The sequence below is a fragment of the Spea bombifrons genome, chromosome 4, assembly GCF_027358695.1.
Source record: "Spea bombifrons isolate aSpeBom1 chromosome 4, aSpeBom1.2.pri, whole genome shotgun sequence".
NCBI classification, from domain to species: Eukaryota; Metazoa; Chordata; class Amphibia; order Anura; family Pelobatidae; genus Spea; species Spea bombifrons.
Window position 1 is genome coordinate 65,510,242 of NC_071090.1, and position 24,812 is coordinate 65,535,053.

A 24,812-nucleotide genomic window follows, 5' to 3' on the forward strand; every position below is an offset into this window, starting at 1 on the left:
GTGATATCATACTGAAAGGAATGTGATATACAAAAATAAATAGCACTAATTTTGCTTAATGCCATAGATTGTAAGCTTGCGAGCAGGGCTCTCTCTCCACCTAATGTATCGGTTTGTCTTTGTCTGTCAATTCTTGTCTTGTCATATCCCTTGAATATATGTATTATATTAAGCGCTGCGTAAACTGTTGGCGCTATATAAATAAAAGATAATAATAATAATACAAATAAATAAATTGATTTTATTCAATAGATAAATATCACTAAATACAATGGAAGCAAATACATGGAATAAGTTCAATATATAATGGTACTAAAGTGTCCTTAGTGGATAAGCAACAGCAATTTTGTTAACACACAAATTTAGTGTGTAAACTAAATGAAGTTTTTTCTCTAGTGTTGTCCACTTGGCCAGGATGAATGCACACAATAAAGACGCAACAGTTTAAACACAACTGTATTTGTTTTTGCAGTGAGTTTTTTCATTGTGCTGCATTGCAGTGTTTCGCTCCTTCTTAAAAAGCCTCTTTAACCTTCTGAATGTCAGAATGTTGCGTAGTGTATTAGTTGCCTCTACACGCTCTGAGGTCACCCCCAGAGGGTACCAGCATGTAACATCATATGTTCATTAATTCAACTGGATGTCAGATATAACAGTATTATAAACCATTGGAGAATGCAAATATTTTACCAACAGTCATTTTCGCTTTGTGTCATAAAACATTTGTTTCATTCCTGAAAGGATAAGCACTGTGACATAACTATGTGCTCTTCAAATATACACATTTCCAGTAAGAAATCTGTTGACATGCTTCCAATTTGGAACAGGCCGTTGTGTAATTTCTTAGGAATTCTGTTTCTTTTTTTCTTTTAAGAAAAAGTCATTGTTAAAAAAAAAATAGTTCCTTGCATGTTATACCTGCTATAGCTTACACATACCAGAAGGTTATTTCTCTTCACTGTTACTCTACGCAGTGCTGAGTTCATTGTATTGTTGACGGGGCATGAGTTATAGTAACTTTACTTCTTTACAAAGCACCTTTTTACCCCTGGGCATACTTGGAACTCTCTGGGTTTCGCTTAGAGGCTCTAGGTGAAGCACCACTTCTCTGGCACTCCAGGACACGTTGCTCCCTGCCCAATTTCCATCCCACCTCCATATTGGCATAGCTAGTCTCCGGAAGAAAGAGGGCTTTAGGTAGATGGAGCCTGGAGGTTCCCAGGTATGATTACGTACATGTCGATCATTGTGGGGATTGGGAAGAGTGTGAGGGGCAGTAGGCACTAGACTTGAGCACATGGACCAAACATGATTTGGACTCCCTTTTCGTTTCTTTTTTCACCCGTTTTTTTTCGGGGAACAAATTTTGTTTCCTGCCTTTTCAGTTCTGATGAAATTCGAAGGTCTTTTTCCATTCGGAAACGAAATTTGTTAGAAGCTCTCTGCTTCATTTTTATTTGTTTCGTTGGGGTCCCTTCTAAATGAAATTGTCAAATTTCGTTAAAACTAAAATTTGTGCAAATCCAAATGCACACAAGCCTAGTAGGTACCCAGTTGATTTTTGTTAACCCCACCACTTCATGCACAGATAGAAGGGGAAGAACAGGGTACACTGGGTATGCTCCCAGCAGCAGGTTCCCCATTGTACATGGCTTGGTGAGAAGTGGAGAAACTGCGCAATGAAGCTAATTCTCTTTGTTCTGTCAGAGTTGGTGGGAAAAGTAGGAAGCTTCCCTTTTCTCCCATTGTCAGAAGGGACAGATAATTTTTGCTGGTGCGCCACTGCTCATGGATTGGTTTCAACTGGCATTTGAGCCCTGCAGGCTCATTTACACAATAGGAGGACTATCTCTGTCTTCTATAGCTCTATAGTGCCTTCATATTCCAGCACTTGGCAGTGAGGACGACACACACTTCTTGCGTGGAAGTAGTCACCTTTTTAGCCTGTTTATTAAGGTTGCTGGTTTTGTTTAGCATGGTTTCATATTCGAATTACAATGATTTCTTCCTAGTGTTGTTGTGCTGAATACTCAAGCTTCTCCTTGGCCTGACTTAGTATAGAAGGTGATTACTGCAGTGAACAAAGCGCTCATTGTATACGCGTGACTTTTACAGCATGTTTGTAAATAGTACTTCAAAGCCCCCTATGGCCTTGGATAAATAGGAATATATTGACACCTGTTTTAAGACCCCTGTATAGGACTGTTTACCGATCACTATAAACACCCAATGCCGGTTGCTTAGCCCCAGTGTGTGTAGCAGCCAATGAAAAGCATTATATAACTTAATGGCGTGAGAGATTTGGTGTGGCTATTTAACAACTTTCCAGCTTCAGGAAGCTACTCCCAAACCTTAAATTAAAAAAAGAAGGAAAAAAAATGCTTGCTACATCATTTAGTGTTGGAAAAAGTGATATTTTCATGTACCTTGACTCTGACATGCAGCAGTGGAATTAGAATAATTTAATAGACCAGCTGCTTTTTTGTTTTTACGCTAACTTACCTTCATGCAGTCGTATTTTTAGTGTCCATCTGAGCAACTTTAGTGAAATGTGTGTTTTGTGACAGGAGGCATTGAACAAGAAGCAACTTGCAGCAGGACCGTAAAAATGTCAGCTGTCTGCAAGTTTTTATTGCTGAGTGCAGACGCATACTTATCACCGATTGTGGCTATATGGGATCTCCTTTACCATGTGGGGCAAGCAAGGATGTTGTCCCGTTTTAGTTGTGTACATTTTAATCCATAAACATCGGGTTCTGGGTTATATATAACTGAGTAACTGATTTTCATTTGTTTATATGTACCACATACTGCAGGGCAGCACTTTACATGTGCTGGTTAGCAACATGTGAAATGTATACGTGTCCAGGAAAGAAAAGGCTGATATGTCAACTGTAACAGTACCCTGCATATCACACATTGAAGTCGGTTTTGCATGGGCTCTGATGCAACATATAAATTGACACTAGCATTTCTTTTCTATGGGAGCAGAAATGAGACCTATTTTCTTCCTTAACTTATTCTAATGCAGCAGGCAGCGTACCCAAGTATGTGTGCAGTTGTACATACGTAAGTTAAGCTCCTTTTCAAGTTATTGCAAGATCAACTGGGAGGTTTGTGAGCTGCTGAATGGTTGTGACTTGAACTGCCATTAACTTAAAATACTTGCATACTTGGGTCTTGAGCTGGTATGCACAGAAAGTGTACTTAAGTATGCTGCCTACTTCACAGGAATAAGGAAGAGAGTAAAGAGAGTAAGACAGGAGTCTCGCATTTTAACTCCCTTAGAAAAATATTGGATGTGCCAAGTGTGTTCGGCATGTTTACTTCCTGCCAGTCAGCTCCAGGATGGCTCAGGGTAGGAGACCCAAATGCATACCTGGGAACTTTCTGACTCCTGCTACCCTTGAGGGATGTGGGTAAAAGGGCCCTCTGACCTCAATGGGCAGTCACCCTGAAGTCAGTCCTGCGTATGTCACAAGTGGCCCTGCTCATGTCGCAGGACACATGCCATTGTTGGAAGGGAAGTGGGCGGGGAATGGGGCGTGCCGCAATGTCGGTCTTGTGACCCAGTTTCCCTGTACTGACCTGCTTCACCCGGATCCTCCAGACAAAACACGGAGAGTTCCCAGGTATGCACTTGTGTGGAATGAACTTCCATTAAGTTTCAATGGGAGTGTTTTCTTACCACCAATTGGCTGCTTCAAGCAGCCAATCAGGGGAGCAAATTCTTGACACGGAGGGGATGGGAAGCTGTGGCTCTGCAGCTACTCCCTAAGGTTAAATACAGGTTTTATTTTTTTTTATTTTTTAACAATTCATATGAAAGTAATTTAAAAGTAGTTTCCAATGCATTGTTTGTTTATGGCTCTCCTCAGGACACCGGAATGCCCCTTTATGTTTAAGTATCCAACATAAATTATAAGTACAGTCTGCCACACATATTTAATTAAAAATGTGTGATTTATTGTCGCATTCAACAGATGCGGCAGTGCCTATAAAGACAATACAAGAAATTATTGTGTAGCATAGTGACTTTAAAAGGAGATGAAATACAGATGCTTCTAGTAATATTGGCATATGCTGGCTTTTATTTGCATTATTTCATAAAATTCCCATTTGTATTTATATTTATTGTATGTAAGAAACAAAATTATGAATATTGATGAGAAAAAAAACTAAGGAAACCACCCCAAATTGTATTAATGTGATTTTAAAAAAAATCTAGTTTCTAAAGCAATTTGACTGCTGAAGTTCACCTTTCACTTAACAAGATATAAAAAATACAATTCTTGCGCATCTGTGAGCTACAACTCCTATTACCCTTAGCCAAATGATGACAACAGTGATAGAAGTTGTAGCCCTAAAAGGTTGGCCTTGTTTTTTTAGCAAGACTATGAAATGAATCTCTTCTATGTGTGCCTGAAACACGTTATATTGCATACTGTTTCTTATATAGACTACCTGTGCAATCTACATGTCTTACAATATACAATTAAATCTAACTATAGCAAAACTACTTGGCTGATCTCCCAAGAGGAAAAAATGTGCCCTGATCCCCAGCACTCAATTGGTTAAAGGCACAGCGTTAACCAGGTCATCATACTTGCACGTACTTGTAACTACCGGTACTTATTGTTGTTTTTTTTTGTGAGTTTTTGGGTCTGTTAATATAAATCGTTTAATGCTAAGTAGATTTTTTTTTTTTTTTATATTTAATTAACATATTTTATACATAGACACTGGGCTTTAAGTCCCATTATTTATCATTTATTAACCCCCCCCCCAAAAAAAAAATTCTGGATGCTTTGCTCCCTGAATACTTCACACTGTGAAATAACTCAATTATATTACAATAATATTTTACACCTATATCAACATTTTGTCTGTTTAGCTAGGGCTAGACAATCTATAGCCATGTTATTCTATATAAACAATTCACATTGTTTATGACTAAAGTGTTGTATATTTATATTATGTGAGTATCAATTCTTGTTGAGTCTGCTTCACATATAAACAGTTCAGGCTTAGTGATAAATGAAATTATTCATACAGTGCGGTAATTTGTGTATGTTCTGTGCGGCTTATTACAGTTTTGTATTGTGTGTCTTATTTATATTATTTTGTAGATTGTAAAATTCAAAGATCAACTTTATTTGTATGATTAATATACTGTGTAATGCTTAGTTATGCTTAGACAGCGATAACACTCTTACCTGGGCACCTGCTGCGTGATCACAGGTTGCCAACTTGGGCTCATGCAAATGAAATGGTTTGGAGCGCTGAAAGTATTCATGGATCAGACACCGCTGTTAGCAAATCAATTTTGGTGATGTGTCTACCCCATGGTCTCGATGCTATTCTTGTATTCTACGTTATGTAGGAGTCTTTAGTTGAAGCTAACACATTTTCTTGGGCAAACATAGAAAAAGGTTTAATTAACTTCAACTAAAGACTGAATTTGCCTGCTTTCTTAACAGGGTATGTGAAAGAAATAAAAAAAAAGCTTTATATATATATATATTAAGGTTGTTTTTGAGTAGGTGGAAAAGTCCCTGTAGATGACTTGCTGCTCTGAAAAAAGTCTTCAATTGCATGTCCCACAGATGATAAAACATGTAATAGCTGCATTGTATTATTATTGGATTCCATAAGTTGCTAAACATAGGTATGATTTACTAAGAGAGACGTTATACTCAATGGGTTTATTGGCTAATGCATTCCAATTAAATTTAGAAAAACAAATACAAAAAAAGCCCTGTAATATAACAGCAGGTAGTAAATTCTTGTATTTCAAAACCGCAAAAGACAGAAACATACTAACATGTTAGCCTTCAAGTCACAGTAAACAAAATCAGACGGAAGGTGTTAGTGTAGTGTATACATGTATTTTCCAGTTAGGTCCTTTTCTGACGAGAATGGAAATTCTCTGTCCCCACTCTTACATTGCACACAAGAAGCATTGTGGTTGTCGGACAGCGTGATATTTCTGTTAAAAGACTTAACTAGAAAAGCGAAGAACATTCAAGCTGCAAGAATTCTGTTTACTGGAACTAGAGGTTGAGATTCTTGGCTGTAAATGCACATCACCCTCTATGACAAGCTGAACAAATTACTTATTGTTCAGTTCTATTTTAACTTTGAAGCAGTGAAACCATTTGTGATATCTGATATTTTAGAATTTTGGAAAAGTCACTAAATCTACTATACAGTTCTTTAAACAGGAACTGATAGAGAGGGGCAACTAAAGTGTTTTGTATTGGGTATCACAGATAATAGTTGATGAAGGATTTAGAGATTCACCTTACCTCAACTCTGTATAGGTTTTCATATAAATAAGAGTTTGGTTTATGGTAGGGGCGTACCTAGAGTATTTGGCACCTGGGGCGGATTCTCTATGTGGGACCCCCCCACGCACTTTAAAACTGCATAAATTCTATCATTATATACTGAGGCAGACATGGCATTATATAACATGGCTGATGTGGTCACCCTGAGACACACAATGATGGTGGTATATAGTCATAGGAGTTATGCTTTACCACCGTCGACTAGATTGCAAGCTCGCAAGAGCAGGGCCCTCTTCTCCTTTTGTGTTGGTTTGTTATGTGATTTTTAAATTACTGAATATAACTGCACCACGGAATCTGCTGGCGCTATATACATTCATATAGTGTAATGTCTTGCTCAGTATAAAGAGCCATGCACTGATGGTAGTACAGCATAACTCCCACCACTATACACTGAACAAGACAGACAATAGTACAGTATAACTCCCATACACTTACTAATGCTTTCTCACTCGCTTGCTCACTAACTCTCCCTCCCTCTCTCTCTCTCTGAATATCTCCATACCTTTCCTCTGTCACTGTCACTTTTCCTCCTCCTCTTGTTTCTTCCTCTTTGCTATTCTTATACTTTGTTCTTCCTGTGCGGTGGGCACGGCTTCAGTGTTGTGTGCCGGGATATGACATCAAATCCTGACGCACAGCATCAGTTGCCGCGCGCATTGCAAGGGAGCAACATTGGAGGTCGTCATTAACAGACCTCCCGCCGGCTTGACTGATTTTAATCTGGTTAGAAGGAGAGATTTGATCTCCCCAACCGAGCCTGCTTCTCTAGCGGCAGACATTATAGTCTGTCTCTGGAGGGGTGCACAACCGATGCCAGCCTGGTGACACCTCCCTAATGAGTGGCACTCGGGGCAGACTGCCCCCATGCCCCTCCTCTAGGTACACTACTGGTTTATGGAACAAGTATGCATCAAATGCAAAGATGCTAGATGACTCATCTAATAATGCATAATGTGCTAGAACATTGTGGATTAGACAAACTCCAATAACAATTTGGTTACTGCTTGGCCCTTTTGGGTGGAGTTTTATTGCTATTAGTAAAAGTTGTTAAGCGACTATAATTTGGGCATATAGTTGCATGATACAAAAGAGTTATACGTTCATCACTTTGATTATAATAATGGTTAACCACATCTGATACACCATTGTAACAAAACCAGGCACATCTTTATTGTGTGAAGGTTGCAAAAGGACTTTGGACAGACACTATGACCCTTACATAATCAACTTGGCTTTGTGTTTTCACAAAGCTTGATTATAATAGATTGTTTTTTTTATTTCCACAGCTCATGTGCTCCTCCATACAGAGTGCCTTATTTGAGGAAGAAGACAGGGTAAAGAAGCTTCAACAGAAGGTGGCTACATTGGAGAAGCGCAACAAACAGCTCCGGGAGCGAGTGAAAAAGGTCAAGCGCTCCTTACGACAAGCAAAAAAGAATGCCAGGAATATGGAAATGGCAAATAGGAAGCTGAATGAGAAGCTGTCTTCTGCGGGAAGACAGACCATAGACATGAATTCTTTTAAGCAGAAGAACTCACATTCCACCTACCTGAAAGTATAACAAACTGACCAATAAACCAGTCGAAATGTAAAACCTGAACAGGCCAGATTATTAGGTGAAGAAGGCACTGAAAATACCTTTTGATTATCCATGTTTCTACATGACATTCATGTAGTGTTTTGAACATCTCACTGCCTGTTGAATATTTTTTCATGGCTTTGGAAGGGTATTCTGTTAGCATACTGTTTTCTCACTTCTATCTAGACTTTAATGGGGTTGCTGGACAGCTCCTCATTTGATAAAAGATGGAGAGTAAATCATGAGTCTCTCTGTAGGTTGTATTAAAAACAAAATGTAGTGGCTGCGTTTGATAAACTAGTCTCTCTATGTAAATTACACTATTATCCATTTTCCATTTTAAGCGTATCTTATACATTTTTATATTTTGTAGAAACTGTTTTCACTACAATGTCCTCAAAAGCTACAAAAATAAAAATGCATATATTTTGTCATTAGTAAGACTGCTATACTGAATCTCTCGAAGTGTGCAGATTCTGTGTTGCCGGCACAGTCTTCATAGAATTCTTTACCCAGGGCCGTACATTTACTGAGGCGGAGTGCCAGGATATGAGGTAGGTCTTCAAGGTGCTGACCTTGGTCAAGTCCAGGTCATCCCGAACGTAAATATAAATCTACTAATGTGGTATAAGCAGATATAAAATAAAAGAAACTCTGTATTGGTGTCACTGGCACAAGACTGTAGGATGCCCAGTATAGAAATATTCTCCAGCTCTGGATTTCCCACCTCCTACAGTCCATCATGGTGGTGGATGAATCAGCCATGATGATTTAATGAGAATGTACCTCTCTAACAGTTTTCCTTTGCAGCACATCAATCTATGTTCCACAAAACCTATACAAATAGACAATTTAAATATAAATGCCACCAGCATTATTTTGCTTCAGTGTCAAACAGCCTTTCTGTTTTGCTCAGAAAAAAAAGGGATATTGGAAAGATGATACAAAAAGGCAACATTTACAAATGATTAGAAGGTGGGTTGCGGTAGTTGCTTCCCAAGATGGTTATAGTGTACTTTACCACAATGGCAGGCTGACCTGAGGGATTCAGATTCATAAAGCAGGACAGGTTACCTGGTCCAAATTCTTTCAAGCTGGGCCTCCTTAATGTAACTCTTAACACTGGGATGACATGTTGGCAGTGGTAGTGTGGCTGGCAGCAGAAGCAAACCCAGTTGCCAGAAAAGGTAACCTCCAAAAGCACCCTTAAATACTGATATTAAGACTTCTCAATGGCTATTAAACAAAATTCCATGTTCGATCTAGTAAAACCACTTCTTCAATGGTCCAAGTCACTTTTTAGGGTCAGAAGGGTGATATCATGAAAATTGTACCCTTATTTATGGTTGAACATTTTGTCCTGAGGTTTGATCCATTAACAATGTATTATATTGGCTTTTGTACACATAGGGTTTGGGGAAAAACTATAATAAATAAAGAAAATACATTTGCCTTATTTGAACTTATTTGAACTTATTTTTCTCGCACACAAGGCTAAACTTGCACACTAATTCAAGTCAGGAGGGTAAGGATTCACCCCATTCACTGACCCTTACTTTTCTCCAAATCATTACTTAAAGTATAATTAGGCTGTTTTCTACATTTTCACTCGTTTTCTCAATCATGCAGTAGACCAAGCTACTTTATAATTCCAATGGTTTTGGTCTAAGGCATGTACAGTAATCCAATTATAGTTTGTAACAGGTCAAACATAGCAGCAATTAAAAGGATTCCAGGCAGACAGACGCCGTCATTACATATTTACTTCAAAAGGCGAGGAATACAAAATTATTAAAATATTACCAAAAATGGAAATGGCATAATTTCTGGTTTTTATTTTCTGACCATGGACTAAAAAGTGTTTTATATTATTACAAGTGGTAATTATATTAGTTTTTAAACAAGATGTGTAAATGGGGCATAATGAAGTTGTGGAGGTGACGGTTCATCTTTAACACAAAAGAATGATCAGGACAGCTTTAACTTAACAAAAGTGAAGAAATTACTTAATGGTGAAGAACATTAACGTAAATCATGAGAACAGAAAGATAAGATGGCTTGCCCCTTGTTATACATACAACTGAATACTGAGTATGTCCCTTTTTTGAGTTATAATTTTACATTTTTTAGAAATACAATTTTTTATTTTGCATTGCATAACTGAACTGTAAAATGTAGGATTAGAGAAAATGTGATATTCAGTTTAATAATCCATATATAATTCTATAACACTTTTGTAATAATCCATATATAATTCTATAAAAAAAAAGATAAGATAAAATAAAGATATCTAGGATACGTTTTACAAAGTTTGGTTTATTTTGATTTAAGTACAGATGCTGCATTTTAGCAAAAGAAAAAATTTCCTGCTGAAGTTCTCCTCCCATCATGAAAAGTAATAGAGAAACATGTTCAGTTTGTGGGGCATATACATTTTAATATGATGCTATTTGGGTCCTTCTGTTCCCAAGGGATTGTAAGGACCATTGAAGGCAGTTCTTTTCCGCTAATCTTTATTTGTTTTTTATTTATTTTTTTTAACACCATGTTTTGTTCTTATTGCTTTTATTGTATTACAATTGTAGAAATATTGCTTTAAATACTTGCAGTTGTTTACCACGAGATGTTTAAGTTACTAGCCTCATCAATTACTAAAGAATAATTGGCAACTGTATTCGGACTATACCAATGCTCTCACAATTGGTTTCAACCCATTACATGATGTCATTGGCCACAGTGATATTAGGAAATGTGTTTTCATATGTATCTTATGTATATATAACATCTTTTGTACTCTAAAAATGCATGTCTGTTCTCCATTCTGAACAAAAAAAATATTTGGGCCTCGCTCTTTTTTGCCTTCAAGAAGTTAGAGCACTGTGAACCGGATTTGAACCAAGGTTGAGTCAACCACAATGCAGAGTGCTAATCACTTTACGATCACAGCAGGTGGTAAGAGCCAGGTAGGAGTCGAACCTACAATCATCCGATCCATCTTTGGACACTTTATCCATTGCACCACTGGCCCACGCATGGACACGGTCAGATACCCTCTGCTTTAGCGAGAAGAGGTAGCTTCTTCAAGGCAGAAAAGAGAAGGCTTCTTCTTTTCTAGAAAGAGAGAGAGGGCAGGCAAGACACGTGTTTGGAGATTTCTAACCAGTGTAGAAATTGGGTGCTAAAATATGCCAAATAACCACGGAAGCAATTGGAATCTGAAGAGGCAAAATTTATAAAACATCACAGTTACGCCATTGGTCATAACTCGCCTAGTGCTGGGAATCCCTTATACTGAACGTGATAGGCATTTCAAAGAAGGGCTACAAACTGGTGAATGGTTTGAAGTATAATAATACCAGGAAAGAGTAAGAGATATCAATATGTATAGCTTAGAGGAAAGAAGAGAAGGAAGTATGTTTCAAAGAACAAATGTTACAACAAGAGGTCACAATCTAAAACTAGAAGGTCAAAAACTTATGTGCAATGTTAAGAAGTTTTACTTTAGTAAGATGATGATAGATAAAGGAAAGTGGTAGAGGTCAGTACAGTGAGGGAATAAAACATCCATGGAATAGCATATGGGTGTTCTGGATATAAGTCTAAATCTAAGGAATAAAGTTCTACATTCTACATCTGTATTCAATTCTGTTTTTCATATATATATATATATATATATATATATATATATATATATATATATAATATATGGGCTTACTGAACAGTGCAGCAGAATATTACATCACTTTTATTTATATAGCGCCAGCAGATTCTGTACCGCTTAACAATCAGAGGTGGTAGGATACATTTAAAATCACAGACAATAACAATATGGTACAAAGGGAAAAAAGGCCGTGCTCATGCGAGCCACTATCTGTCGTGGCTACCAAGGGTGCTTAGCTTGTGGGAGCACAAGCTTCTCATCTAGGTTAAAAAAAACAATTGGATACAACATAGGGTTCTGGAGACCCTATGGCTAATTATTGTGTCATAATTATAATCAGTTGATACCCTATATACTTTGTTTCAAAATAAGTATTTGTACAATGATATATGTTAACAAGGGAGAAGAGAACAATTTTAAGCACATTCTTGAGAGCACTATAACAGATGTTACAAATTCCTAAGAGCTGATGTATTCTTTTCTATGCGAGTCCAATATATATATATATATATATATATATATATATATACCGTATTGGCTCGAATATAGGCCGCACTTTTTTCCCCCACTTTAAGACTTTAAAGTGGGGGTGCGGCCTATATTCGGGGTCTAGTGCCCGACGCCCGGGACATGCAGTCCTGGGCGCCGGGCAGGCAGCGGGGTCAGGATACAGATCCCCCGCAGCGGTGCAGGGGACCTGCATCCTACTCTCGGATGTCCTCAGACAGCCTCCCTTGCCAGCACTTTCCACGGGGGGGGTGCCGGCACGGGAGGTTGTCTAAGCGCATCGTCTGGAGGTCACCGGCTGCAGCGATGCGGGTAAATAGCCTCCGGGTTGTTTACCCGCATCGCCGCAGCCGGTGACCGTCCACACGATGCGTTTTACCTCTGCCCCCAAGACTTACCGGAGCAGACTCCCGGGTGTCTTGCGGGGCGCCGGCGGGGGACATCTACGCAATACGCGTATACAACTTCCGGTTGTATACGCGTATTGCGTAGATGCCCCCCGCCGGCCCCGCAAGACACCCGGGAGTCTGCTCCGGTAAGTCGGGGGGGGGGCAGAGGAGGACAGTGGTAGCATATCTCGGGGGGGGGAGGACAGTGGCAGCATATCGGGGGCAGAGGAGGGCAGTGGCAGCATATCTCGAGGGGGGGGAGGACAGTGGCTGCATATCTCGGGGGGGAGGACAGTGGCAGCATATCTCGGGGGGGGGGAGACAGAGTGGCAGAATGTTTTTTTTTTTTTTTTTTGGTGCTTTTTTAAAGAAAAAAACTTTTTCTTTAAAAAAGCACCAAACTTTTAGGGTGCGGCCTATATACGGGGGCGGCCTATATCCGAGCCAATACGGTATATATAATGAAAAATTGACAGCTAATTACTGAAGTGACATTTGTTAGGATCATCTGATCTATATAGTGTTCACCCTTTCATTACAATATTTACATAGCATTCTGGTACTTATATAGCTGGCGCTATATAAATAAAAGTATTTGCAGTTGTGCGGTGATTGCATAGATATGTCTTTATTGAAGACACATGTGTACAAAGCAGAGAACGTGTTTTTGAAATGTTGAAATATAATACATGGTACTCAGGATCTGGGTGGCGTGATCTATGGACACTTAACAGAACACTGGACATAATGGCATAAATTGATAGAAGATCAACAAAAACAGCACACTTTCTAATCTGTGTGGAGAAAAAATGGTGTGACATACACTGCAGTGTTTGCTTATCTGCCAAATATAGTATCCCTTTTACATAGTCCACATATAATAATACATACCAAAACTTGTCAAAAATAAAACAAAGATAGGCTTCATGTGAGATCCCTTAAAGTTTTGGTAGCCCCCTGCTACTTTTCTCAAGAGAGGGATCTGGTTCAAGTATACGAGCTGTAAAGCCTATGCTATGAGTAGGATTACCACTGTTCCAGAGAAATGTCAAATACCGTATTGGCTCGAATATAGGCCGCACTTTTTTCTCCCACTTTAAGTTTTTAAAGTGGGGGTGCGGCCTATATTCGGGGTCTAGCGCCCGACGGGCAGGCAGCGGGGTTAAGATACAGATCCCCCGCAGCGGTGCAGGGGACCTGCATCCTTCTCCCCGATACGCTCAGACAGCCTCCCCTGCCAGCACTTCCCACGGGGGGGGGGGATGCCGGCACGGGAGGTTATCTAAGCGTTTTACCTCTGCCCACCCCCGACATACGCGTATTGCGTAGATGTCCCTCGCCGGCCCCGCAAGACACCCGGGAGTCTGCTCCGGTAAGTCGAGGAGGGGGGGCAGAGGAGAACAGCGGCAGCGTATCTCGGGGAGGGAGGACAGCGGCAGCGTATCTCGGGGAGGGAGGACAGCGGCAGCGTATCTCGGGGAGGGAGGACAGCGGCAGCGTATCGCGGGGAGGGAGGACAGCGGCAGCGTATCGCGGGGAGGGAGGACAGCGGCAGCGTATCGCGGGGAGGGAGGACAGCGGCAGCGTATCGCGGGGAGGGAGGACAGCGGCAGCGTATCTCGGGGAGGGAGGACAGCGGCAGCGGATCTCGGGGAGGGAGGACAGCGGCAGCGGATCTCGGGGAGGGAGGACAGCGGATCGCGGGGAGGGAGGACAGCGGCAGCGGATCGCGGGGAGGGAGGACAGTGGCAGCGTATCTCGGGGAGGGAGGACAGTGGCAGCGTATCTCGGGGAGGGAGGACAGTGGCAGCGTATCTCGGGGAGGGAGGACAGTGGCAGCATATCTCGGGGAGGGAGGACAGTGGCAGCATATCTCGGGGAGGGAGGACAGTGGCAGCATATCTCGGGGGGGGGACAGAGTGGCAGCATGTTTTTTTTGGTGCTTTTTTAAAGAAAAAAAACTTTTTCTTTAAAAAAGCACCAAACTTTTAGGGTGCGGCCTATATACGGGGGCGGCCTATATCCGAGCCAATACGGTATATTGATTGTTAGAAACAAAAATAAATGTAATGCTCCACTGCTGTGTTGGATCGTGCATCTCACAGAGATCCTCTGCATAGCAGCCCTGCATACACTGAAATCAGGGAAATTGCCCCAGGGCCCCCAAACTTTACCAAGGAAAATGTCTTACAGTGAAACATTTGCCACAAACAGCTTGTGAGTACCTCCTTTGCCCCAAAAAGAAGCAGCTTATCAGTGCCCCCAAACAGCCTATCTGTGCCATCGTTGCTCCAGCTTGTTAGTGCCCCCAAACAGCTTATCAGTGCCATCTGCCCCAAATAGCTTGTCTGTTGCATCATTGCCCCTTTACCCCCTTCAACATACACTATGGCACACATATGAAAAGACACATACTTACTCATATTCACAAACACACATGAATGCACTCATTCTATCATGCATACATGTTCACACACTTAAACATATACCTCTATACTCACACACACATAAACACCCACATCCATGCTCACACACGTATACATCCACATCCATGGTCTCATACATTTACACATAGATATGCATGCTCACATACACTTATTCATAGACATTCATGCTCACACACACTTATACATAGACGTCCATCCTCACATGCATACAAACCTACATACCTCCCACCTGTTCATCCTTATATCTCCTACAGCTTTCGGTCCACTGCTCGCACAGCCTCAGTTTCACCACGGGTTCACATGAAGGTAATGTGACCCCGCTGAGGAGACAGGACCAAGTGGTTGCAGGGGTCCCCTGTAGTTATGCCAATGACTGAAATGCCCTGCCTCCCCAGTTCTCCAGGTCAGTTTCCTTAGGCAGGGGAGAGACATTTGGTTATGTCCTTTCTCTAACCTGCTTCCTTTTCACTACCCATCCATACCAGGCTGTTTGGGGCTAGTCCTACCTTTCTACACTGCTAACCTCACCCGCATGAAAGCTAGCCCGTTGCTTTCGCTAGGTCTGGGAAGTTCCTAGTTATGGCCATTATAAATCCTGTGAACTCTCAAGGTTTAACCATGCATCTTGGGGTTTTTGCTTCAACCATACGGTCTAGGGTGAAGGGGCATATTCTCAAAGTCAGACAATCTGGAACTGCTATTATTATATATAATATTCCCAATTGGTGCTTTTTATATCAGTATGTTATAGTTGATATCCCTAATTTAATATATTAAATGACACTTATTTGAGTCACCTACATTCAAAGAATGACAAATCCAGGTTTCCACTAGGGATGGTATTTGAGCACTTCGGTTAACATAGTTGGCGAATCATCACTACATAGTACATTCGCGATAGGCTTTTAAAGGGTTAATAATTCAAAAGTCTCAGGGTCAGCTCATTTTGAAAGTTATCAGGCATGTAAATCACTGGTGAATGAACACCACTGACAGCGAGAGACTTTACACAGACCAGAGAGACAACACGGTGAACACGGATAAATATACAGGAACTTAAAAGTACTGACTATAGAGGTCAGCGCAGCGGGATTTCACCGACACCTTTGTGCCTAGAAAAATTCCAATGCCATTGAAAAAGAGCTGTCAAAATGCAGTGTCAGGATTCATTGCCCTCAAAACATATTTCACTTAATTCACCATGTTAACACAAATTATGTATTTTAAGTGCATCTAAGATGTACAGTATATATTTTGTTCTTTTTATTTTTGTGATAGTTACCTTAGTTTGTTTTTGGTCTCCAACTTTGCACATGGCCGCTGTTTCACACGCAGTTTTTGAGCATGGAAATGCACACAGCGTTAGTAATTTCAGATGTCTAACTTCCAGTTACCACAAACATGCCAGTGTGAGGTGGTCTAGTAACACACTGGTGTACAAACAAGAAAATGTTTGCCTCACACATGGAAATAATTCTGTTTAGATGTTTATTAGCTTTACTATTGTTTATAGTTCTAATATAAACTTGAGATTGTTGAAACCAGATTTATTGCTGATATTTTGGCTTAAATAATAGCCATTTGTCTGAAATCTTAGCAAGTATGAAACATAATATTAACAAATATAAGTCTCCTCTTTTGCACAGGGAGCAAAACCAATGCTTGTTGTTATTGTGCTCATACCGGAAAATAACCTACCATTGAAGATCACTGGACAGATATGGCTAACCACTGTCTTAGAGAAGCATTGGCACCCATGAGAAGATCACCAAGTTTGGTTATTGAAGTTGGAGAGCTATTCCAAGATGTTAGAAGAAACTGTTGAAGAAGCTCCCTGTGAGGCAAGGGACTGTTAGCTTGAAGATGACATCAGCTCCATCTTCAAACTCGTATTGAACAATTAACTCTTAACCAATTGTAGATCTAAAATTAGACAAAAGCCACCAGAAGACCATCAAATTAGCACAGAGACAAGAGAAATGTTTGGGGCACTTAAGTGTTTTTTTTCTGCCTAAGAAAATGAGAATCAATTGCAGGAGATAGCAAAGGGTGATAGAAATGTAAATTAAGTGAAAAATAATTATAGGGACCAAAGTCATTATTGGCGTACCTTCTGATACAAGCGAGAAGCCCAAGTCCTTTTGTACTGAAAATAGCTCAAAAATTGAAATAATCAAGAAAAGTATAAGAAGTAGGGTAGAATGTAAGTAATGTAAGTAAGCAGTTGGCACTCCAAACGATTATATATATATATAGTTTTTTTCAGCAGTGGTATATATTCTATAGATGGAAGCCTAAGCATTGTTTAAATAGCCTAGTTTACATGTTAGTATCAGAAGGCGCTGCTTGTCTTATTTGTGTGCCTATGTCAAACATGGAAGCTGTGAATGCTGGTTGAACAAACATTTGGCAAAATAGCTCTGGTCTTCAGGGTATGAAAAACATTGGCCATGAAGAGGTTAATTATAGATATGGCTTAAAACATTACAATGTATTATAATAGCTTCACCGTGTAGTGATGGATTTAGCTTGACATTTCCTCAGCTTTATGACACAAACCTTTAATAAATGACATTTGAGGATTCTTCACACATCTGGAACACTAATCCATTTCAAATGCTGTCAAATGAAATCTGAATTGACAATTGTTGGCATGACATGGCACATCATGGCTTAAAAAGTATCCCACAGCACCGATAAAAGTCAATGTTTTTTGGCCCTGGGTCACCTCTTTAGCATATCAGTCATCAAGTTCTGCTGATGATACCCAAAATATACATGCCTGCTTCTGACTTGGCAGCCCAAAGTCACTTTTAAATCTCCAGCTGACATTCTTTTGAACCTCCACTTCAGGGTCAGTCCTATTAAGACTGATCTTAACTGGAAGCAAAATCTGTTCATCTTTCGAATTGATCTTTTGAAGGACAACGCTGTGACCACTTCTGAACCAAACTGAATATCCAGTTCTAATTTAGAATAACGTGCCCAGTCACTCCGTCTAGAATTCACATACTCTTTCCTGCACTAATTCTCTAATTTATTGGTCAATTATGTAGAAATCCTGCGTCCCAGGCTGCCAGTGCAATTTATTTTAAATTACTTGATATACCTCCTTTTTATAAGACTTTCAATTACATTCAATGTTCCCGTCACTTTCCAGATTATCAACTTGCCTGTTGCAACATACATTTGGATTGTTATCTGTCTGTATTCTGCTAGTCACAGCACATAGATAAAAACAATAGTGTGCATTTTGCATGTTTCAGTGAGCACTTAGCCAGCTATATCTTATCACTTGGGCCTTTTGTGTTTCTGCTGACTCAGGTGAAAGACAGAACATATGCTATGGTGTCCAAGGTCAGACCGGGGATCTAAATTGGCCCTGGCATTTTAAATGGCATAGGTGCAGCCACACTATTTTCTTTTTCTGGTGAAATTGCTGGGGGTCCAAATGTCTCCCAGCCAGTGTAATAATTGTAATCTCTCTCCTAATGTTTCAACTTGTTCTTCTCCCTTCCCTTTTGCTGTTATCTTCACCCATCTCACTTTTGTCTTTCCTTATCTTTCTCTCTCCTCCTACTTCTGTTAACTTTTTCCTTGCATTCTCTCCGCTCCTTTATTTTTCCTCTCTCCTTCTCTTCGCTATCCTTTTTCTCCTCTCCTTTTTCTCTTTTCCCTATTTTCCCGCCTTCCTCTTTTCTCTCACCCCACTGTCTTTATTTTTCCTCTATATTCAGCTTCAATGTTTTTTTCTCTCATTTGTCTATCTTCTCTCTTCTTTCTTCCTCTCCTGCATCGCCTTCATCTCTCCCCTCACCTCTCTCTATCTTGAACCATGGACCCTTCTGAAATAAATGTTAACACAACATCAGTGGTGAGCCTAAGGTTAGTTAGCCTAGGGTTCAGTATTTCTTTAGTGACTCCCTGTAACTAAAATGCATATACCAAAAAACAAACTCGCTCTAACACCCACTTACTCTAACACCATACACCTACACATCCATCCACCTACACATCCATCCACCTACACATCCATCCACCTACACATCCATCCACCTACACATCCATACACCTACACATCCATCCACCTACACATCCATCCACCTACACATCCATCCACCTACACATCCATCCACCTACACATCCATCCACCTACACATCCATACACTTACACATCCATACACACCATCTCGCTCCACTCATTCGCATCAGAAACCCTAGGCTCACCCCTGGCACTCTAACTTTATACATTGACACTCACACTAACATCTCATACCAACTCCTAAACCAGACAAAAATGGATCCAGATAAGGTGCAGAATCAGAAGACAAAAACGTAAATGGTGTCTGGAGCTAGGAGTCAAATACCAATATACATATATGTATATGCATATAGCACATGCAAAGACCAAGAACTGAATCAGAGGCCAGAAAACCAATGTTCCAGTCAAGGAAGCTGGCAGAAATCCCGGTTTATGAGGACCTTTTATTACAGGATAAGTCGTAGGTGAGTCAGGAGTGGGTAACGCTGCAAAATCCATAGGGAAGCAGAGAATCCAGCAACCCCAAAGGTGCCTGGCGGCAATGAGAATAGGTGCACATACAGCACATATGCAGGGTTGCCCAAATCTTGTGGTTCCTGATATATGTGCACCTGTGACACCCACCTCGGCATGCTCCTACTCAACAGAAGATTTTTACAATGAAACCTTAATTACCATTACTTTAACCCTTTTTAACGTCTGTTTAAAGAATGCATTGGAAATTAGCGTGATGCTACCCCTTTTGTCTTTAAATAGTTAATTAAAAGCAAAAACTACAAATTGATAAATATTTCAAGATGAAGGAGAAATATTTGGATGGGTAACACTAATGGGACTGCAATGCGTTGTGGTATTTTAGCTGTCATAAGTCAGGAAACCTCTTGCAGTTTTACAATCTCTTATAATCCAAACATCTGTTGACTGCCAATGCCATGTTACATAAGTGAATCCATTTACATTCACATTAAACACAAAGAGGTGGGAGAATATTTCTGGCTTACAAGTAAAGCATTCATATGAAGTGAAATAACTGTCTGTTATATGTCTGGACTTCTTCATAACATTGTCTTCATCCAGGAAAATGAGAAAATGCGTTTTCTTCCTGTAACAGTAAAAAAAAGCTTGGTTTGTTATTTCTGCAGTTTTTGTTAGCGGGCATCCTGTGTAGTTTGTTCTATTTTGCAGAACTAGAAAAAATATGACACGGTACAAACTGTTCAGTGTCTACTTTCCAAAGCATAATTAAAGAAATGGTCATATTTCCATTCAGAATCTTTCAAAATCAGATGCCATGAGTACTTTTATGGGCTCCTCCTGAGACACATTATGGGCATTTGCTCCTTGGTACCGACATGTGCCAGAGCTTCTGTTTTTAGTAATAGACATGTATCGCTTAATGAAATGTTTTCTGTTCAGCGCTGTCACTCTACAGAATAATGCAATATTGGAGGCAAACATTACAGTAACAGATGCTTGACCCCCATTTTAGGAAAATGATTGGGACTACGGTTTACCATTAATATACAGGGGTTAAATTGAAATATTCTGTATTTTTACCCTATTGTTTCCATTTATATGGATATTAAGAATGGCTCGCCGTCTAGTCTATGTTTAAATGTTACTTCCCTAATCCCTTCAAATCTGTTGTGTATTCTCCACAAATGAATGTGTGAGGAGATTAGTCTGGAGAGATGTTGTCTGCATAATCCCACGCCGTTGTGTTATGTGTTAAAAATGTTAGTCCTTTCCTGTTTCCTGTGTTTGTCAATTTTGGAGACCATTTTTCCCTGGAGGAGCATCTTTACTCTGGGAAAATCGACTACCCATCTCATGGCCACGTTTTTCTGTGAGGAAGGTGACAGCGACAGCCAGGGCTGTCCTGTAGCATTATTTTTTTTATCTATTAAGATTTATATAAAGTATTTTCTGTGTATCTTTATTTGTATTTATACTCAAGCATTGCCCATTGGGTTATTTATTTGTTTGCTATAGGCCTATTTTCTAGGGGGTCCCCTTTTCCAGGGCAAGCAGCTCTATTCACTATTTTCTAGCTGGAATTCTAGTCCTCCTCCAGGTTGGTATTTTTGCACTAATTGGTGGGTGGTTCACTGGCATTTTATGGTTACCATTAATGTATACATGACACAGTGTTTATAGACATATATTTTAACTCTGTATCTGTAGATTTATACATTGTCAACATGTTGTTAAAGAGATGTATACTATGTGTATGTATGCCTGTTTATTGTGTATGCAAGAAGCAGATATTATACTGTATATCGCTTACAGAATCATTTCTGTGTGCATATCAGCATTTTATTGAAACTAATATTACAAGCAATCTTGAGGCTAGGGATGCCAACCTGTCTGGACTAGCCATTGGGCACACATGGCAAACATTCCCTGGAACTTGTGGTCAGTTCCTATTCTTCAGTCGCACAAAATATGTTCTCCACTCACTATAAGACTGGCATGCTTTATATGATAAGGCAAATTAGAAGTTCCTTTATCTTGTAAAAGGTATATGGAAAACATACAACAAATCTGTCACTTTTCCCACAACCAAATGTATTTTAATACTAGTTAGTTTAGTAAGAATTTATTGTTGTTATGTTCATGGTGTTGAGCATTAGAAATTGTAACTCATACAGACTTCGCATTCTCATTATCTAAAGCAACGAGGTTGTAATTTAAATGCTGACCACATCCTGCATGATGACCCTAAGTTAAGGGAAATACACAATCAAAATACGTCTGGGTTTTATCTCATTCATTCTTCTGGATAGATGACTTTGGGAATGAGGCCTGCTTTTAAACAAGTTACCAATTATTGGGATGCACATTGGAAAGCTTCCAAAATGTCTATCATGTCCACAGGAAGCAATTATCTTACAGAAAACAGTGACAGCTACAGAAAAGTCTAATTATGACCCTATATCCCCCTGTAGAGGAAATATACATGAGATATGTTTTACAAACATAGATATTTAGCTCCTATAACAATGCCTTTCAATATATTGCAGAACAGCTTAAACCAGATGTCTCTTTTTCTACATTAAAACAGACATGCATTAAAAATCCACTATCGCTTCACTGCGTTCTACTCTCAATGTTACCAACATCTGCTTGATTCTTCCTCCCCATTAAGCAGTTTGGTTCGGACAGCCTTTAAGGGTAGGTGTGATGGGACAAGATCCTACCCATCTGTAACTATGTGCAATAGTATTTTTATGTTCACAAACTAGTGCAAAACAGGATTGTATGCCCCTTCAACTTTTATTGGGTGTTAATCACCCTTTGGTTCTGCCTACTGGTGGTTCAAAACGTTATGCTTGCATCTGGAATACAAGAGAGCTTGGGGTATGGTGTAACAAACCTGGAGGTACAGTCCAGGAGTTCCCATGTTAATTACATTTTGGCACCACCTGCTGGCAGTTCAAAACTTGTATTGGCAATGAGAGATTTTGCAAGTGACATCACTGGAGAATTATTTTTACATGTTACCAGATTTTTTTTTTAACCATTTTAATTTTTTAGTATTTTTTTTTTTTTTAATATATTTTACTAATCCTATTGTGATCAGTAAGTTGGGATCCGTAGAATTGTATGGTTGAATGCAGTACCTGTATTCAACCTGCAGGGTTCTCAGGACAATCTGGACTGACCCTCTTTGGAACATGTTTGTCTTTTAGTGGGCGCTGCCATCTTGCAAGAGGCAACATCTGTTGCTATGGCACTTGTGGCCTCTCTCCAGGGCAATCACGGTGCGTTCTGCGGTGGGTTTTCTGTGTCGCTGAATGTCTCAATATTGTTTGAATTTAGGAGGTTCTGTGGTGCACGTTTGGCCATCTAAGAAGGGTTGGGATTACCTCTCAGCCTCCGCAGACAGAAGGATATGTACCCAATACGCATATCCTCTATACAAAGCTGATGAGATATGAGAATACTTTTGTCTTGTAACGACTACTAAGCTCATGGTCTCTTGTTGTCTATCACAATCACATTTTTCCCGGTGGAGATGACGTTCCTAAGAACTTGTTACTATGAGAACTTAGGAAAACATATGGATAGCATTAAAGGGCTTTCTCCTTGGCCTTCAAGGAGCGAGTACATCATGAGTGAAGTGAGATTCTTGTGTTTCAAGAAAATCTAAATATATATGGTAGTATCTGTAATAGATTTACTTAAAAACATAAATAGTATGCATATGGCACTGTAGTAATTAAATATACTCCCCGTTAATTGTTAATTTGGTTGCATAGATTTGAAATGGGTGACTCAGCCTTTGAGGAATGTAGCTTCAGTCAAACCATATATATATACAATGTGCGGATCATTCTGGTGACAACATGGAATGGTTTTCTTTTCAAGGCTATAAATCTTTCAGGCTTCGGGGTATTTATGAGAAATATAGCTGTAAAAGCTACAGACTCTGCACAAACTAGGTCCAGAACATTCTTGAAGTACATTGGCAATGATAACAATAATGAAAGTTTCTCAATTATGGTTTTTTAAAGATTCTACAGAATTAGCCTGGGCTACAATGGGTAGAATGGAATGGGATGGATTATTCAGCATTCATGTTTAAAACAGCACTGCGATATGTATATCTGTCAGCTCCAGCGCCATATATATGAGGTGTGGATAATCCAGAAGTGTTCTCCAGTAACTATCATGCTATATATTTCTAGAAATATTTAATAAAATATATAAATAAAACGATTGCAATTTTTTTAATCATTTTTTTTAATGAAATTTTATAAATAAATGTTCATAGTAGAATTTGGAAACTGAATGGTCCTAGAGCACAAATATTAATGTTGAATGTTGACAGAGATGAATAATTTAGCAGATGTATAAAAAAACAGGTTTTCTACATTTCAAACAAACTTTTTATTTTTTATTTAGAGGACTTTTTTTTCCATTGGCAGCACACTTATGCGAATATGCTAGATGCATCATGACTCACTCCTGGAAGCTGAGATGAAACAATAGCAATCAGACGTTATTAACATTGGTGTATATGAACAGGTCAAGATTTACTCTTGAACAAATGTCTTCTCATATGTCTGACATCTTTCCTCTTTACAAACAGTTGTGTTGACTTTAAAACATCAACCAGAGGGAATGCTGGATAGCATACTTTCTTGGAATAATTCTTATTTTGGCGGGAGAGGCCAATCAAGTATACATCAATCATATAGGCAAGAAGTTTAATGTTGTATGAGAAAAAAATAAGTCACTTGTGCCTATGTATGCACAATATGTGTTTCTATACATGTATACATGTATGTATGTATGTATGTATGTGTAGTAGAACCTTTCCCAGAACAACTACTGGGGAACGCATGCACATGTTGCAGAAACAGCAATCAAAATACATTTCCCCAAAGAACAGTCTAGTGCCCCAAACATTTTGTTTTTAAACTTTTAATGCATATTATAGTCACTTTTGCGTGAACCTTAAACTAATTGGCACACACAGTCTTTACTTCTTGGCACCAGAAAATTAGCACGATGTTCAGCTAGGATATGTAAATGGCTGCAGTTACTCCCTTTGATTTCAACAGAAGGGCTACAGAGCATGTTCAGGAAGTGTACTTAAGTATGCCTCCTGCTTATGTTCCCTGTTTTCTGTATACCCAGGGCAAGAAGGAAAATATGGCAGAAGTCTCATTCTTGGAATCCCATAACGAAAGAATGTATGCATCGATTTACATGTAGTAAAACGCACTGAAGCCCATGCAAAATTGAATCCCTTATGCATTTTATATGAAAGAAAGGAAGGGAGTGCTTAGAGCAGACCTGTCATTTTCCCAAAATCTTAGATTAT

General features: G+C 39.5%; 1 protein-coding gene across 1 annotated transcript in view; it reads left to right on the forward strand.

The window, feature by feature from the left end:
• Window positions 1-8,370, forward strand: part of CCDC3 (coiled-coil domain containing 3) — a 37,884-nt gene extending 29,514 nt beyond the window's left edge. The window contains exon 3 of the mRNA XM_053463278.1: window positions 7,640-8,370. Coding sequence (XP_053319253.1) covers window positions 7,640-7,915 — 276 coding nt within the window. The 3' untranslated portion in view covers window positions 7,916-8,370. The remainder of the gene's footprint in view (window positions 1-7,639) is intronic.
• Window positions 8,371-24,812: the final 16,442 nt, after the last annotated feature.